The sequence below is a fragment of the Telmatherina bonti genome (genome assembly GCF_933228915.1).
Source record: "Telmatherina bonti genome assembly, chromosome: 16".
NCBI classification, from domain to species: Eukaryota; Metazoa; Chordata; class Actinopteri; order Atheriniformes; family Telmatherinidae; genus Telmatherina; species Telmatherina bonti.
The window spans coordinates 5,515,650-5,533,312 of record NC_136614.1 but is presented as its reverse complement, the minus strand read 5'-3'; the positions used below and the strand labels follow the sequence as shown (position 1 = coordinate 5,533,312).

At 49.3% G+C, this 17,663-nt stretch overlaps 1 protein-coding gene across 2 annotated transcripts in view; it reads left to right on the top strand.

Moving 5' to 3' along the window:
- Positions 1-1,357: 1,357 nt before the first annotated feature.
- col12a1b (collagen, type XII, alpha 1b) overlaps positions 1,358-17,663 on the top strand; it is a 438,574-nt gene continuing 422,268 nt past the window's right edge. For both annotated transcript variants that reach the window (XM_079255552.1, XM_079255551.1), the window contains exons 1-5: positions 1,358-1,501; positions 1,942-2,054; positions 5,239-5,355; positions 9,598-9,738; positions 17,394-17,453. In XM_079255552.1, coding sequence (XP_079111678.1) covers positions 1,979-2,054; positions 5,239-5,355; positions 9,598-9,738; positions 17,394-17,453 — 394 coding nt within the window. In that variant the 5' untranslated portion in view covers positions 1,358-1,501; positions 1,942-1,978. The remainder of the gene's footprint in view (positions 1,502-1,941; positions 2,055-5,238; positions 5,356-9,597; positions 9,739-17,393; positions 17,454-17,663) is intronic.

The window sequence follows — 17,663 nt, the reverse complement described above, 5'->3', positions numbered from 1 at the left end:
TTGAGCGATTCGTGGCCGAGTGTGAAGCGGCTGGGATGAGAATCTGAGACCATGGTCCTCAGCTGGAATAGGGTGGATTGCCCTCTCCGGGTCGGGAGTCAGGTCCTGTCTCAAGTGGAGGAGTTTAAATATCTCGGGGTCTTGTTCACGAGTGAGGGAAGGATGGAGCGTGAGATGGACAGACGGATCGGTGCGGCGTCTGCAGTAATGTGGACTCTGCGCCGGTCTGTCGTGGTGAAGAAGGAGCTGAACCAGAAGGTGAAGCTCTCGATTTACCAGTCGATCTACGTTCCTACCCTCACCTATGGTCATGAGCTGTGGGTCGTGACCGAAAGAAGGAGATCTCGTATACAGGCGGCTGAAATGAGTTTCCTCCGCAGGGTGGCCGGGCTCTCCCTTAGAGATAGGGTGAGGAGCTCGGTCATCCGGGAGGAGATCAGAGTAGAGCCGCTGCTCCTCCGCATCGAGAGGAACCAGTTGAGGTGGCTCGGGCATCTGGTCAGGATGCCTCCTGGACCTCCCTGGTGAGGTGTTCCAGGCACGTCCCTCTGGGAGGAGACCCCGGGGAAGACCCAGGACACGCTGGAGGGATTATATCTCTCGGCTGGCCTGGGAACGCCTCGGGATCCCCCCCGCAGAGTTGGTAAATGTGTCTGGGGAGAGGGAAGTCTGGGGGTCCGGGGCTCCTCTGCAGGTCTGGAGGGAAAGTTTCCCATAAAATAAGTTTGGTGGAAACCAGTTCCCCCCCTCCGCCGCCAGAGGGCATCATTTCCCCACAAACTACCTCACGGATCAGCGCTCCAAGGTGAGCACGTGACCACGTCCAGGCGCACATAATGACGTCATGGTGGGAACTTTGATTTTGCGCAGAGACATCTAGAAAGTGTGGAACCGCTGCGGCCCGGTTCTGGAAACCAGGCGCGTTCACGCTGCCATGGAGCTCCATGGAAACCAGCTGACCTGCAGGTCACGTGTTTTCATCAGAGTTGCAGGTTTCATGTGATTTCTGTCTGAAATGAACACGTGGCCCCCGGCGGGTCTCCGGTTGGCCCCTGCGGGACCTCAGGCACGCGCCGCGGCCTCACGCGCATCACGACGCGCGGCTCCTTGCTGCTTTGGGTCAGATTTTCCTGTGAAAAGTGAACAAAGGCTCCAGACGTGCAGGAGGCGCGCACAAGCCTCCATCACCGGAAAGGAATGCAGAAAACTATGTAAAAGTTTCCGCGTGTGTGAGTCGGCGCGCGTGCTCGCGGAGCCAGCTGGATGTCGTCAGAGCTGGGGGGGGGCGGGTCTGGTCGCAGCCCCCCTGTTAAGTAGCGGGCCGCGCGGGGACTCTTCCCACTTGGAAGGAGGCTCGCGGACGCGCCGGGACCCGAACCCGCAGATCTGCTTCAGCATCGAACCACCGCAGCAGCTTCTCAGGCAGTTCTGCGCAGCCGCAAACATTTTCCATCCTTTTCTCTTTGATCCAAACTAAAGAAAGTCTGAGTTACCTCCGGAGGTCAGTCCCCCCCCCATGAAACCTTTAGACTGATGAAGTCCTCCAGCTCTTTGTGCGCGTTTCTCCAGAGGATCTGGCACCGCGGTGCGTAATTACGCACGGCGCCAGGCTCTCTGTTTCCTGACCTGTGGACATACTTCATCTCCGTGCTGGTGCTCTCATCTGCTGGAAGTGCTGAGCTCTTTCTGGATGTTTAACGGAACAAACCTTTCAGCTGAAGCAGAGGAAGGAAGAAGCTGCTTTAATTCCAGCAGTAAAACACTTTAAACTGCAGGATTGTGGATTTGTTTTAATAATTCAGCACGTGATGTGATCATCTCCTGGTTGCAGATTTAGTGGAAACTAGCTTTATAAAACGGTTCCTGTGTCAATCTGAGTCTTCCAGGCTGAATGGCGCAGTGAAGATGTTCCTGAACTTCTAAACCTTCCTTCCTCCGCAGCTTTCATGCGCGTGCTGCTGAGCCGGAGGTGCTGAAGATGAAGAGGAGGGTGTCTCTGGTGGCGGCTGTCCTCCTGACGCTGCTGCTGTCCTCCTGTCAAGCCCAGGAGCAAGGTAAGACTCCTCCTGCTCCTCCTGCTCCTTCTCCTGCTCCTCCTGGCTGTGATCCAACACCTCTGACTTCCAGCTCCTCTCCTCTGACTCCTCTTCTTCACAAGCTGATGAATAAAAGTGAGAAGCTAAATGTTGAGTTAATGTGTTCATTTGTTTCTGAAGCTTCACTTCTTTGTTTTTCTCTCAGAAATTTATAAAAAAAAAACCTTAAAAGAAGAAAAGTTTCAGTTTGAAGCAAACATGAGATCTGCACTTTGAAATACGTCATCTTTATCTCATCAGGGTGTGTGTGTGTGTGTGTGTGTGTGTGTGCATGTGTGTGTGGGGGGGGGGGGGGGTATAAATAATATGTGATTATTTATTCTTTCTGATGTTTTCCACATGAAACTGCAGAAGGAACTTCTCTTTCCACCAGTAGGAGGCGCCGTTGCTCAATTTATTCAGACTTTTTAATTCTACCCCCCCCCCCCACACACACACACACACACACACACACACACCGGCATCGGGCCAACTTTCCCCTCTGTCCCGTCTGACAGAACGGAAAGACAAAATATGAGTTTCACATTATTTTCCAGAAGTTTTCGAGGTTAGAAGAGAAAATTGGCAGCTCCGGTGTCTCGGCGTAAAGACGGAGGAGGAGGAGGAAGAGGAGGAGGAGGAGGAGAGTGCAGTAAAACAATCTTCTTCTCTCCTTCCTGACCTCCTGTGACCCTCCATCTTTAGAGCCCCAGCGGGGGCCCTCGCTGGCTTCCAGGGGTCGCCAGCAGTAATGGGGTCATTTATATTCTACTGCTTGGAATAGTTTGACATGCTGGGGCCGAAGTCAAAGCCTCCAACACCCTGAAGATGATCGTAAAAACTCCGGAAGGAGGGGAGAGTCTGTAAAAGTCGTGTTCTGGAGAAAAATCTCTGAATAAAAGTCATCGAGCGAAAAGCTTTGAAGCGATGCTGTAAAATGTGAATTTTTGGTTCTGAACTCTTCGGAAAAGAAGCCGCCGCCTGCAGACCATGAAATGATCCCCCAGGTTGGTGGTTCCTCCATTTCTAATGTACTGAGATCCTTCAGTCAAACCTTGACCAGGTCTTTGGATCCTGAGTCTCGGCTTTCTGACAATATTTTACTGTGATACTCTTCACGCCCTAACCGGTTGGTGGTTCATCCCAGGACAAGCTTGACATTATAGATTATAGATTATATCTTACAGACTTTATTTGGTTAACTTGAGACTTTCTGAGGAAACCTGAAGCTTGAGATGAAACGATCTCGCCATCCGTGAGACGAAGATCTCCATCCAGCAACAGGACGGTTAGAACCAAATGCAGCTTAGAATGAAAGTCAGATGGAACTAAAACATTTTAGACATTTAGTTTATTTAAAAGCTGAAAATATTTCTTCTCTACAGACTTTTTATGGGATCTACTGACTGATCGACGTTTACAGATCAGATTTTTTTCCATTTAAAGGAAAATTTAGCTTTAAATAGATGCAAAGCAGCTTAGCTGTATGTTATGCTAACCTTGTGCTACAGATAAAACTGGAGGATCTTTTTTTAAACTCTTTTTAAAACTAAATGCATCTTTAAGTTCAGAAAGTTAGTATTTTTTATCATCTTAGCTAGCTTAGCAGACAGGAAGCTAGCTCTCCACCCCAACCTGAAGAATATCATCATAAAATATTTCTTTAAGAACCAATCTGTGGTCCCGTGTGTACATGGAAACCATCTGCGCATCCATAAGTTGTTTTTCACAACTTTTCATGTACACGTGCACGGCTGTTCGTGCTGGAATCACGCTTCTGTGTTTTTGTGTGCTAGCTAACATCTTTGGTTCTTAAACTAGCTTAAAGTGAACAATGATGATGAATTTCAAAGAAAGATGAAAATTTAAGTTGTTAATGGACAGTAAAGATATTCTGAAGTTTGCGTTAAAGTGGTTTAAGAACCTCTGTTGAAGCAGAAAAGACGTCGGCATGTCAGGACCGATGTCGTCGACGTCTTTTAGCAGGTTTGCAATGGAGCCGATGAAGGTGATGCTTGGTCCTTCATCCATTGTATAATCAGACACATTCAGTGTTGTCAGTAGTTGTGGACCATCTGTGGAAGTTTGTAATGCAGCCATCACCTGCCAGGGTGACCTATGGAAACAGACGGGCCAAACGTCATGGCACCTGCAAATCGTCTCAGAAAACAAACCCGCTCTGACACCAGAGTACAAATTAAATATATTTTCAGAATTGGAAGTCAAATTAAGTTGTTTCCAGATGAAAAATTCAGTCAAGCCTCAGATTTTTGTTTGAGTTTGACGAAATAAAAAGTAAATTCAGTAAATTTTATTTTAAACCAAATTTTTTTAACCATTTGAATTTGATGTTTTCCACAAATCCAGATGGAAAAATACTTTATGCTCTGTAAGAACAGGCCGCTTTGAGCCAGAACAGAACAAGAGGGTTGAAATGTATGAGTAAAGTTTGATAGTTTGCGAAACACAAACTTAAATCACTCATAAGTAACAGCTCAGAAGCATTACGTAGTAAAACCGACGTTTCTTTACATTGGAAACGTAAATCCTGCGAATGTCCAGGAATTCTTTCACCCTGTAAATAAATTCCAGGAAATGTTGTCGGGAAAACTGTAGCGACCCAAACCTGTTGACCTCATAAGCCCCTCCCACCACAAAGTCTCTCTGTGATTGACCCACATAAACCGACACTTCCTGTCTGAAAACGTGGTAAAATTCAGCTTTTTTTTTCTTCTGGAAACCAAACCAAAGTCAAGACATGGAACCATTTACAGTTCCTGACATTTCCTGCATCTGGTTGTTTTAATTTCATTTAATTTAATGTCATTTAATTTCATTTTCAAGAATGAAATATGGTCAAATGTTAATCTTTTAGATTTAAAACACTTTTTTGTGGAGTTAAAAAGCTAAATGTGGGTTTGTTGCTGGTGGATTGACCTTGGCCTTGGCCTGCTTCCCGATCCGTTTCCCGCCTGTTTAACGGACAGCGGCGTGGTGTTGGTTTGCTGCAGAAATCCGTGTTTTGTCTGCGTCTCCTCCAACAGTAACCAGACGTAACTTCCTCCTGGAAGTGTTGACTGTTGGGAAAAGCCGTCTGTGTCGTCTGTGTCGTCGGCCCCCAAAGAGCCTGAAGATAAACGGCATTGATGTTTTCTCTTGGCAGTGGATCCCCCCGCCGATCTGAGGTTTAAGATTTTAAATGAGAACACAGTGCAGATGATGTGGAGTCGACCACAGTCCAGGATACAAGGCTACAGGATACAAGTGACGTCAGACTCAGGTGGGTGCTCATTAAAGCTGCGAGTTGTGTCCTGTGTCGGGTTATAAGACGTCCCTCTGCCTGCGGAGACTTAACACTCCCCACAATTATCAGCTAGCGGAGCTTTCATGCTAACGATAAAAAAGCTGGAAATATGACGACATGGCTACGGGTAATTATCTGCTGTTAGTTTAGCACATGGAACATCTGTCAGAGTCCTCCAGCTGCTGAAACGGTTTTAAAGAGCTTCAGGAACTTCGGCCACATTCCTCTTTTAATGTAACCGAAAAGGAACGTGTCCCCTTACCTTTGTGTTTCAGTTGTGGGCATGCTCAGACGAATCCTGGTTTGGTTGTGTTTAGGACAACACATGTTCAACAGATTCCTGATGTTTCATCTCACACAACATTCAAACTGCAGGTCTGAAAGCAGAATTCTGGAACCTTCTGGTCCTAAAACTGTTTCTGATTCAGTTTGATTCCATGCCGACATTTACTTTCCTGCAGCGTCCTGAGACGTAGAAACCACCTGGATTGTTTTTATTTCAGCCTAAAGCATCGCTGTACGTGCTAGCAGCTAGACATCAACACTGTGTAGAAATGAAATGATCAGAGTAGGAGAGAGAGGAAGGCACAGAGCAGGACAGGAGTCAACATCCGACTGACTTTTACCGTCTGAACAGGTCCCAGAGAAGAGACATGATGAAGACATTTTTTATCAGAACCGGATCCGGGACCAGATGAAAGTGGTCTGGGTCGGACCTTCCTGCCTCTCGCCCAGTGACTCCATCTTCCCGCGACCCTGAATTAGACTAAGCGGGACTATTTTAGTTGTTCACACACAAAATGGAGAACATAAAGTTGTTTCAAGCGGATATCAGAACTTTTCATAGCTAACGGTTCAGCTTCTGTGAAGTTGCTAAAAAGACCAAGTTTACAGCAGACATAAACTTGTTTACAGCAGGAATAAACATGTTTACAGCAGGAATAAACTTGTTTACAGCAGAAATAAACATGTTTACAGCAGGAATAAACATGTTACAGCAGGAATAAACACATTTACAGCAGAAATAAACATGTTTACAGCAGGAATAAACATGTTTACAGCAGGAATAAACATGTTTACAGCAGAAATAAACATGTTTACAGCAGGAATAAACACGTTTACGGCAGGAATAAACACGTTTACAGCAGAAATAAACACGTTTACAGCAGGAATAAACATGTTACAGCAGGAATAAACACATTTACAGCAGAAATAAACACGTTTACAGCAGAAATAAACACGTTTACAGCAGGAATAAACATGTTACAGCAGGAATAAAGACGTTTACAGCAGAAATAAACATGTTTACAGCAGAAATAAACACGTTTACAGCGGAAATACACATGATTACAGCAGGAATAAACACGTTTACAGCAGAAATAAACACGTTTCCAGCAGGAATAAACATGTTACAGCAGGAATAAACACATTTACAGCAGAAATAAACATGTTTACAGCAGGAATAAACATGTTTACAGCAGAAATAAACACGTTTACAGCAGAAATAAACACGTTTACAGCAGGAATGAACAAGTTACAGCAGGAATAAACACATTTACAGCAGGAATAAACATGTTTACAGCAGAAATAAACACGTTTACAGCAGAAATAAACACGTTTACAGCAGAAATAAACACGTTTACAGCGGAAATAAACATGATTACAGCAGAAATAAACATGTTTACAGCAGAAATAAAAACTTTTACAGCAGAAATAAACATGTTTACAGCAGAAATAAACACACTTACAGCAGGAATAAACACGTTTACAGCAGAAATAAACACGTTTACAGCAGAAATAAACACGTTTACAGCAGGAATAAACACATTTACAGCAGAAATAAACATGTTTACAGCAGGAATAAACATGTTTACAGCAGGAATAAACATGTTACAGCAGGAATAAACACGTTTACAGCAGAAATAAACACGTTTCCAGCAGGAATAAACATGTTACAGCAGGAATAAACACGTTTACAGCAGAAATAAACACGTTTACAGCAGGAATAAACATGTTTACAGCAGAAATAAACACGTTTCCAGCAGGAATAAACATGTTTACGGCAGAAATAAACACGTTTACAGCAGAAATAAACACGTTTACAGCAGGAATAAACATGTTACAGCAGGAATAAACACGTTTACAGCAGAAATAAACACGTTTCCAGCAGGAATAAACATGTTTACAGCAGAAATAAACACGTTTACAGCAGAAATAAACACTTTTACAACATAAATAAAAATGTTTACAGCAGAAATAAACACGTTTACAGAATAAATAAACGTGTTTACAGCAGAAATAAACATGTTTACAGCAGGAATAAACATGTTTACAGCAGGAAGAAACACGTTTACAGCAGAAATAAACATGTTTACAGCAGAAATAAACACGTTTACAGAATAAATAAACATGTTTACAGCAGAAATAAACATGCTTACAGCAGGAATAAACATGTTTACAGCAGGAATAAACACGTTTACAGTAGAAATAAACATGGTTACAGCAGGAATAAACATGTTTACAGCAGGAATAAACACGTTTACAGTAGAAATAAACATGGTTACAGCAGAAGTAAACATGTTTACTGCTTGGTACAAAAATCCATTTTAGGTTTAATAGGTCAGGTTTACCTTCATGACAACTGTGGAGGGAGTGAATTTTTTTCTAACTCGCCCGTTTAAAAGTAATTTAATCTCGAAGTTCGGCATATTTAGGGGCGTGTCCTTTTGATTGACAGGTACCCGATCTCCCGCTTCAAGTCAGAAGAACGTAGAACAACCGCGGTTTTTAGCTGGTTAACAATGTGGTTAACTAACGTAGCTTTAACCCGCTTACCTCCGTTAGCTGGTTAGCTCCTGTTATCTCCGGGTTAGCTCGGTTAGCTCTTAGCTACAGAAAGCTCGGAGTTCGCTCGATGTCAATCATCCACCATGACGCTCACAGCCCCCCTCTCAGCTCCACCTCTTTGTCCATATTTGTATTTTCCGGGCGAGACGACACGCATGCCCCTGCCAAGATGGTGATGGTAGGAACCGCCCACTGAGCTTCAATTCAGCTCTTCAGAAACCTACGGGTGACGTCACGGAGGCTCCGCCCATCTTTTTAAAAAAAAATTTTTTATTTAATTTTTTTTGTCTTGTCCAGCATTTAGGCAGCAGAATGATGGTCTGGATGTTCTGCTGAGCAAATTTTCTCTGCCAAGGGAAGCTTTATAGATATAATGATCCCCTTGACTTTCTGAGTTTGTACTGCTGGACCAGAGAGGACAGACGAAAGACAGAAAGAGAGAGGAGAAAAAACACATCATAAGAAAAGTGAAAGAGATAAAGGGAGAGAAAGAAAACCCTAAAAAATAACCCAAAAACAAAAAGAAAAAAACAACCTGCAGATGTATACATATATACACATACATATACACACATACATATACACACACATACACTCGTATACATACACATACATATACGCATACATATTCATATACATATACATATATATATATACATACATACATATATACATATACACATATATACATATACTCACACACACCTGACGTGTGTCTATGGTTTTGAGACGTTTCTGTTGTCTCATTTCTGTTTAATTACGACTTATTCTGTTTTAAACTGAAGGTTGTTTAGGTCTGTAAATAAGTTATGGACAGAAGTGACCTGAGGATGTTGGCATCCTGAATGTCATTCCTGTCAGGATTCTTGGCGGGGTGGGGACCCAAATGCAGGAACACGGTTTTAATCCTTAAACTAAACTTAACAGAAAACAGGATGGAGACAAAACAGGCAACTACAGATAAGCTAACACAATGAACCAGCCGGTGGGCTCAGAAATCGAGGTGTATGGACACAGGGAAATGGAACAAGACACAGGTGTGCTGAGTCCAGATGAACTTAATGAACGGGAAGGCAACACAGGAAATAAGACATGAGGGAACTAAACAAGGAAAAGTAGAAAATGAAACAGGTAACTGGAGCTAAAATGACAAAAACGCCACAACATGACAGCTTTAAATCGGGTTCAAGTGACTTTACAGGTTTTTACTCATCTATTCTAATTTATTTTACTTTCACACTGAAATATAAACTAAAAGGATGAAATAAGATCATTTGAAACGTTTTCTTCCTCCCATGTAATTTTGTTTGAACCTGTTTTGAGTCTTGGAGAAATGAGGTCATGTAATAGTTTCCTGATTTTCTGCTTTAGAAGCAACAAAGGAATTTTCCCTGCCTCCATCTGTGACTAAGACCATCATCTCAGACCTGAGTCCAGATGTGGACTACGATGTTTTGATCACTGCATATGCTGGATCAGAGGAGAGTCTTCCCGTCTCCCGCCGAATCACCAGTAAGTCGCCGTCTTCGCTGAATGTGTCGGTTCTGTGTCTACCAGGAAAGACCTCATAACGTTTAACCAATGTTTAGCCAGGATTGTAATCTCATTACCTGCTGGAGTCATTTTTAAGCTTTGAAGCCAACATTTTGCATTAATTTTGGTTTCAAAGCTTCAACTGTAAAACAGATTCCTTTACTTTGACGCTCAGAGTCACTTTTAGTTTTTTCTGTGCACAGAAGAAAAACTGACAACAAACTTCAGTAACTAAACAAAGTCTACCTGGGAGGTGTTTCCACGGCCCGCATGTCCAGTGAGACGGAGACGAACGCCGATGAAAGAGTTGTTTTTCTGAAATGCTCTCATATCATCATATTTAAACTTCAAGACGCATTCAAACAATAATTCCTTAAAAACAATCTCAGGATGAAAATCGATGAAAACTGGCAGAAAGTTATGAGTTGTCTCCATCAGAATATCAGAAGTGTCCGATGAACCTTAAAACATGAAGGTAGTTCATAACTAGATGATGTCCTGTGTCACAGTGAGACATGCTTCAGGAACATTTAGCTTTTCATAAACGTGTAAAACATGGAACACACAATTCACATGATGTCCAAACAGGTTTCCCTTTTTTCTCCATGAAAATGTGTTTCTGTCACAGTTTACACATAAATCATGTTTCACATTTTTCACATGTGATGTGTCGAGAACATGAGGGGACGTGACATATTGGGGACGTGACGTAACGGGGACGTGACCTAACGGGGACGTGACGTAACGGGGACGTGACCTAACGGGGACGTGACGTAACGGGGATGTGACATATTGGGGACGTGACGTAACGGGGGCGTGACATATTGGGGACGTGACGTAACGGGGACGAGACGTAATGGGGACGTGACGTAACGGGGACGTGAGGGAACGGGGATGTGACGTAACAGGGACGTGACATAAAGGAGACGTGAGGGAACGGGAGCGTGACGTAACAGGGACGAGACGTAATGGGGATGTGACGTAACGGGGACGTGAGGGAACGGGGACGTGACGTAATGGGGACGTGAGGGAAAGGGGACGTGAGGGAACGGGGACGTGAGGTAGCGGGGACATGACGTAATGGGGACATGACGTAATGGGGACGTGAGGGAACGGGGATGTGACGTAACAGGGACGTGACATAAAGGAGACGTGAGGGAACGGGAGCGTGACGTAAGAGGGACGAGACGTAATGGGGATGTGACGTAACGGGGACGTGAGGGAACGGGGACGTGACGTAATGGGGACGTGAGGGAAAGGGGACATGAGGGAACGGGGACGTGACGTAACGGGGACGTGAGGTAGCGGGGACATGACGTAATGGGGACATGACATACTGGGGACGTGACGTAACGGGGACGTGAGGTAACGGAGACGTGACGTAACAGGGACGTGACATAAAGGAGACGTGAGGGAACGGGAGCGTGACGTAACAGGGACGAGACGTAATGTGGATGTGACGTAACGGGGACGTGACGTAATGGGGACGTGAGGGAAAGGGGACGTGAGGGGACGGGGACGTGACGTAACGGGGACGTGAGGTAGCGGGGACATGACGTAATGGAGACGTGACGTAACGGGGACGTGACGTAACGGGGACGTGATGTAATGGGGACATGACGTAACGGGGATGTGACATATTGGGGACGTGACGTAACGGGGGCGTGACATATTGGGGACATGACGTAACGGGAACGTGATGTAACGGGGACGAGACGTAATGGGGACGTGACGTAACGGGGACGTGAGGGAACGGGGAGGTGACGTAACGGGGACGTGAGGGAAAGGGGACGTGAGGGAACGGGGACGTGATGTAACGGGGACGTGAGGTAACGGGGACATGACGTAATAGGGACGTGATGTAACGGAGACGTGACGTAATGGGGACGTGAGGGAAGGGGAACATGACGTAACGGGGACGTGAGGGAATGGGGACGTGAGGGAACGGGGACGTGACGTAACGGGGACGTGGGTAACGAGGACATGACGTAATGGGGACGTGAGAGAACGGGGACGTGAGGGAACGGGGACGTGAGGGATTGGGGACGTGAGGTAACGGGGACGTGAGGGAATGGGGACGTGACGTAACGGCGACGTGAGGGAACGGGGACGTGAGGGAACGGGGACGTGAGGTAACGGGGACATGACGTAATGGGGACGTGATGTAACGGGGACGTGAGGGAATGGGGACTGAGGGAACGGGGACGTGACGTAACGGGACGTGAGGGAATGGGGACGTGACGTAACGGCGACGTGAGGGAATGGGGACGTGAGGGAACGGGGACGTGACGTGACGTAACGGGACGTGAGGGAACGGGGACGTGAGGTAACGGGGACATGTCGTAATGGGGACGTGATGTAACGGGGACGTGAGGGAATGGGGACTGAGGGAACGGGGACGTGACGTAACGGGACGTGAGGGAACGGGGACGTGACGTAACGGGGACGTGACGTAACGGGGACGTGAGGTAACGGGGACGGGGACGTGAGGTAACGGGGACATGACGTAATGGGGACGTGACATAAAGAAGACATGAGGGAACGGGGGCGTGACGTAACAGGGACGAGACGTAATGGGGATGTGACGTAACGGGGACGTGAGGGAACGGGGACGTGACGTAACGGGGACGTGAGGGAAAGGGGACGTGAGGGAACGGGGACGTGACGTAACGGGGACGTGAGGTAACGGGGACATGACGTAATGGGGACGTGACGTAACGGGGACGTGAGGTAATGGAGACGTGACGTAACGGGGACGTGACATAAAGGAGACATGAGGGAACGGGGGCGTGACGTAACAGGGACGAGACGTAATGGGGATGTGACGTAACGGGGACGTGAGGGAACGGGGACGTGACGTAACGGGGACGTGAGGTAAAGGGGACGTGAGGGAACGGGGACGTGACGTAACGGGGACGTGAGGTAACGGGGACATGACGTAACGGGGACGTGACGTAACGGGGACGTGAGGGAATGGGGACGTGACGTAACGGGGACGTGAGGGAATGGGGACGTGACGTAACGGGGACGTGACGTAACGGGGACGTGAGGGAACGGGGACGTGACGTAACGGGGACGTGAGGTAACGGGGACATGACGTAACGGGGACGTGACGTAACGGGGACGTGAGGGAATGGGGACGTGACGTAACGGGGACGTGACCTAACGGGGACGTGACGTAACGGGGACGTGACGTAACGGGGACATGACGTAACGGGGATGTGACATATTGGGGACGTGACGTAACGGGGGCGTGACATATTGGGGACGTGACGTAACGGGGACGTGACGTAAAGGAGACGTGACGTAACGGGGGCGTGACGTAAAGGAGGCGTGACGTAACGGGGGCGTGACGTAACGGGGGCGTGACATATTGGGGACGTGACGTAACGGGGACGTGACGTAAAGGAGGCGTGACGTAACGGGGGCGTGACGTAACGGGGACGTGACGTAACGGGGACGAGACGTAATGGGGACGTGACGTAACGGGGGCGTGACGTAACGGGGACGAGACGTAACGGGGACGTGAGGGAACGGGGAGGTGACGTAACGGGGACGTGAGGGAAAGGGGACGTGAGGGAACGGGGATGTGACGTAACGGGGACGTGAGGTAACGGGGACATGACGTAATGGGGACGTGATGTAACGGAGACGTGACGTAATGGGGACGAGACGTAATGGGGACGTGACGTAACGGGGACGTGAGGGAACGGGGACGTGAGGGAACGGGGAGGTGACGTAACGGGGACGTGAGGGAAAGGGGACGTGAGGGAACGGGGACGTGATGTAACGGGGACGTGAGGTAACGGGGACATGACGTAATAGGGACGTGATGTAACGGAGACGTGACGTAATGGGGACGTGAGGGAAGGGGAACATGACGTAACGGGGACGTGAGGGAATGGGGACGTGAGGGAACGGGGACGTGACGTAACGGGGACGTGGGTAACGAGGACATGACGTAATGGGGACGTGAGAGAACGGGGACGTGAGGGAACGGGGACGTGAGGGATTGGGGACGTGAGGTAACGGGGACGTGAGGGAATGGGGACGTGACGTAACGGCGACGTGAGGGAACGGGGACGTGAGGGAACGGGGACGTGAGGTAACGGGGACATGACGTAATGGGGACGTGATGTAACGGGGACGTGAGGGAATGGGGACTGAGGGAACGGGGACGTGACGTAACGGGACGTGAGGGAATGGGGACGTGACGTAACGGCGACGTGAGGGAATGGGGACGTGAGGGAACGGGGACGTGACGTGACGTAACGGGACGTGAGGGAACGGGGACGTGAGGTAACGGGGACATGTCGTAATGGGGACGTGATGTAACGGGGACGTGAGGGAATGGGGACTGAGGGAACGGGGACGTGACGTAACGGGACGTGAGGGAACGGGGACGTGACGTAACAGGGACGTGACGTAACGGGGACGTGAGGTAACGGGGACGGGGACGTGAGGTAACGGGGACATGACGTAATGGGGACGTGACATAAAGAAGACATGAGGGAACGGGGGCGTGACGTAACAGGGACGAGACGTAATGGGGATGTGACGTAACGGGGACGTGAGGGAACGGGGACGTGACGTAACGGGGACGTGAGGGAAAGGGGACGTGAGGGAACGGGGACGTGACGTAACGGGGACGTGAGGTAACGGGGACATGACGTAATGGGGACGTGACGTAACGGGGACGTGAGGTAATGGAGACGTGACGTAACGGGGACGTGACATAAAGGAGACATGAGGGAACGGGGGCGTGACGTAACAGGGACGAGACGTAATGGGGATGTGACGTAACGGGGACGTGAGGGAACGGGGACGTGACGTAACGGGGACGTGAGGTAAAGGGGACGTGAGGGAACGGGGACGTGACGTAACGGGGACGTGAGGTAACGGGGACATGACGTAACGGGGACGTGACGTAACGGGGACGTGAGGGAATGGGGACGTGACGTAACGGGGACGTGACCTAACGGGGACGTGACGTAACGGGGACGTGACGTAACGGGGACATGACGTAACGGGGATGTGACATATTGGGGACGTGACGTAACGGGGGCGTGACATATTGGGGACGTGACGTAACGGGGACGTGACGTAAAGGAGACGTGACGTAACGGGGGCGTGACGTAAAGGAGGCGTGACGTAACGGGGGCGTGACGTAACGGGGGCGTGACATATTGGGGACGTGACGTAACGGGGACGTGACGTAAAGGAGGCGTGACGTAACGGGGGCGTGACGTAACGGGGACGTGACGTAACGGGGACGAGACGTAATGGGGACGTGACGTAACGGGGGCGTGACGTAACGGGGACGTGACGTAACGGGGACGAGACGTAACGGGGACGTGAGGGAACGGGGAGGTGACGTAACGGGGACGTGAGGGAAAGGGGACGTGAGGGAACGGGGATGTGACGTAACGGGGACGTGAGGTAACGGGGACATGACGTAATGGGGACGTGATGTAACGGAGACGTGACGTAATGGGGACGTGAGGGAAGGGGAACATGACGTAACGGGGACATGAGGGAACGGGGACGTGAGGGAATGGGGACGTGACGTAACGGTGACGTGAGGGAATGGGGACGTGACGTAACGGGGACGTGAGGGAATGGGGACGTAACGTAACGGGACGTGAGGGAACGGGGACGTGAGGTAACGGGGACATGACGTAATGGGGACGTGATGTAATGGGGACGTGAGGGAATGGGGACTGAGGGAACGGGGACGTGACGTAACGGGACGTGAGGGAACGGGGACGTGAGGTAACGGGGACATGACGTAATGGGGACGTGATGTAACGGGGACGTGAGGGAATGGGGACTGAGGGAACGGTGACGTGACGTAACGGGACGTGACGTAACGGGGACGTGACGTAACGGGGATGTGACGTAACGGGGACATGAGGTAACGGGGATGGGGACGTGAGGTAACGGGGACATGACGTAATGGGGACGTGAGGTAACGGAGACGTGACGTAACGGGGACGTGAGGTAACGGAGACGTCACGTAATGGGGACGTGAGGTAACGGGGATGTGACGTAACGGGGACGTGAGATAACGGAGACGTGATGTAATGGGGACGTGAGGGAACGGGGACATGATGTAACAGGGACGTGAGGTAACGGGGACATGACGTAAGGGGGATGTGAGGGAACGGGGACGTGACAGATGGGGACGTGAAGTAACGGCGACGTGAGGGAACGGGGACGTGAGGGAACGGGGACGTGACGTAACGGGACGTGAGGGAACGGGGACGTGAGGTAACGGGGACATGACGTAATGGGGACGTGATGTAACGGGGACGTGAGGGAATGGGGACTGAGGGAACGGGGACGTGACGTAACGGGACGTGAGGGAACGGGGACGTGACGTAATGGCGACGTGAGGGAATGGGGACGTGAGGGAACGGGGACGTGACGTGACGTAACGGGACGTGAGGGAACGGGGACGTGAGGTAACGGGGACATGACGTAATGGGGACGTGATGTAACGGGGACGTGAGGGAATGGGGACTGAGGGAACGGGGATGTGACGTAACGGGACGTGACGTAACGGGACGTGACGTAACGGGGACGTGACGTAACGGGGATGTGACGTAACGGGGACGTGAGGTAACGGGGACGTGAGGTAACGGGGACATGACGTAATGGGGACGTGAGGTAACGGAGACGCGACGTAACGGGGACGTGAGGTAACGGAGACGTGACGTAACGGGGACGTGAGGTAACGGAGACGTGACGTAATGGGGACGTGAGGTAACGGGGATGTGACGTAACGGGGACGTGAGATAACGGAGACGTGATGTAATGGGGACGTGAGGGAACGGGGACGTGACGTAATGGCGACGTGAGGGAATGGGGACGTGAGGGAATGGGGACGTGACGTGACGTAACGGGACGTGAGGTAACGGGGACATGACGTAATGGGGACGTGATGTAACGGGGACGTGAGGGAATGGGGACTGAGGGAACGGGGACGTGACGTAACGGGACGTGACGTAACGGGGACGTGACGTAACGGGGACGTGACGTAACGGGGATGTGACGTAACGGGGACATGACGTAATGGGGACGTGAGGTAACGGAGACGTGACGTAACGGGGACGTGAGGTAACGGAGACGTCACGTAATGGGGACGTGAGGTAACGGGGATGTGACGTAACGGGGACGTGAGATAACGGAGACGTGATGTAATGGGGACGTGAGGGAACGGGGACATGACGTAACAGGGACGTGAGGTAACGGGGACATGACGTAAGGGGGATGTGAGGGAACGGGGACGTGACAGATGGGGACGTGAAAGGACGTGAGGTAAGTTGAGGAAACGGAGTTAAACGGGATAAAACAGAAGTTCGACATTCACACCAGTTGGCAGAGAAACGTGAAGATATGACAAACTGGGAACCATCAAGCCATCAATCATCAAGCTTCAGTTTTCCTTTTATTTCAGCTTATTCTTCTCTTTTTGTTAAATTTAGAAGAATAAAGATCACATTAAATCCACGTTAAACCTAATTTATGGACAAACAAGGATTTTAGTCCCACATGAAATGCTGTTAAAAGTCGCCATGTTGACAGGTTGTCAGAAGTTTTTTTCTCATGATGTTTTGTTTTTTTCCTCTCAGTTGAGTCTAGTGGCAGCTCAAGAGGAGGCAGCAGAAAACCAGACCCCTCTGATTCAGTCAGTAAGTCCTTATTAACTTGTCATAAAGCTTAATGCGTAACTTCTTCCTCAGATAATGAGCACAAACTTTGAGTCGTTGTGTTTCTGTTCACACGTTTTCTCCTGGGAGGCTCTGAAAATATAACGCCCTCATTGTGCTGCGCTAATCAAAACGAGACTCCCATAAATCTCTCAAGTATTGGATCATCGGTTTGGGTTTTTGCCCGCCAAG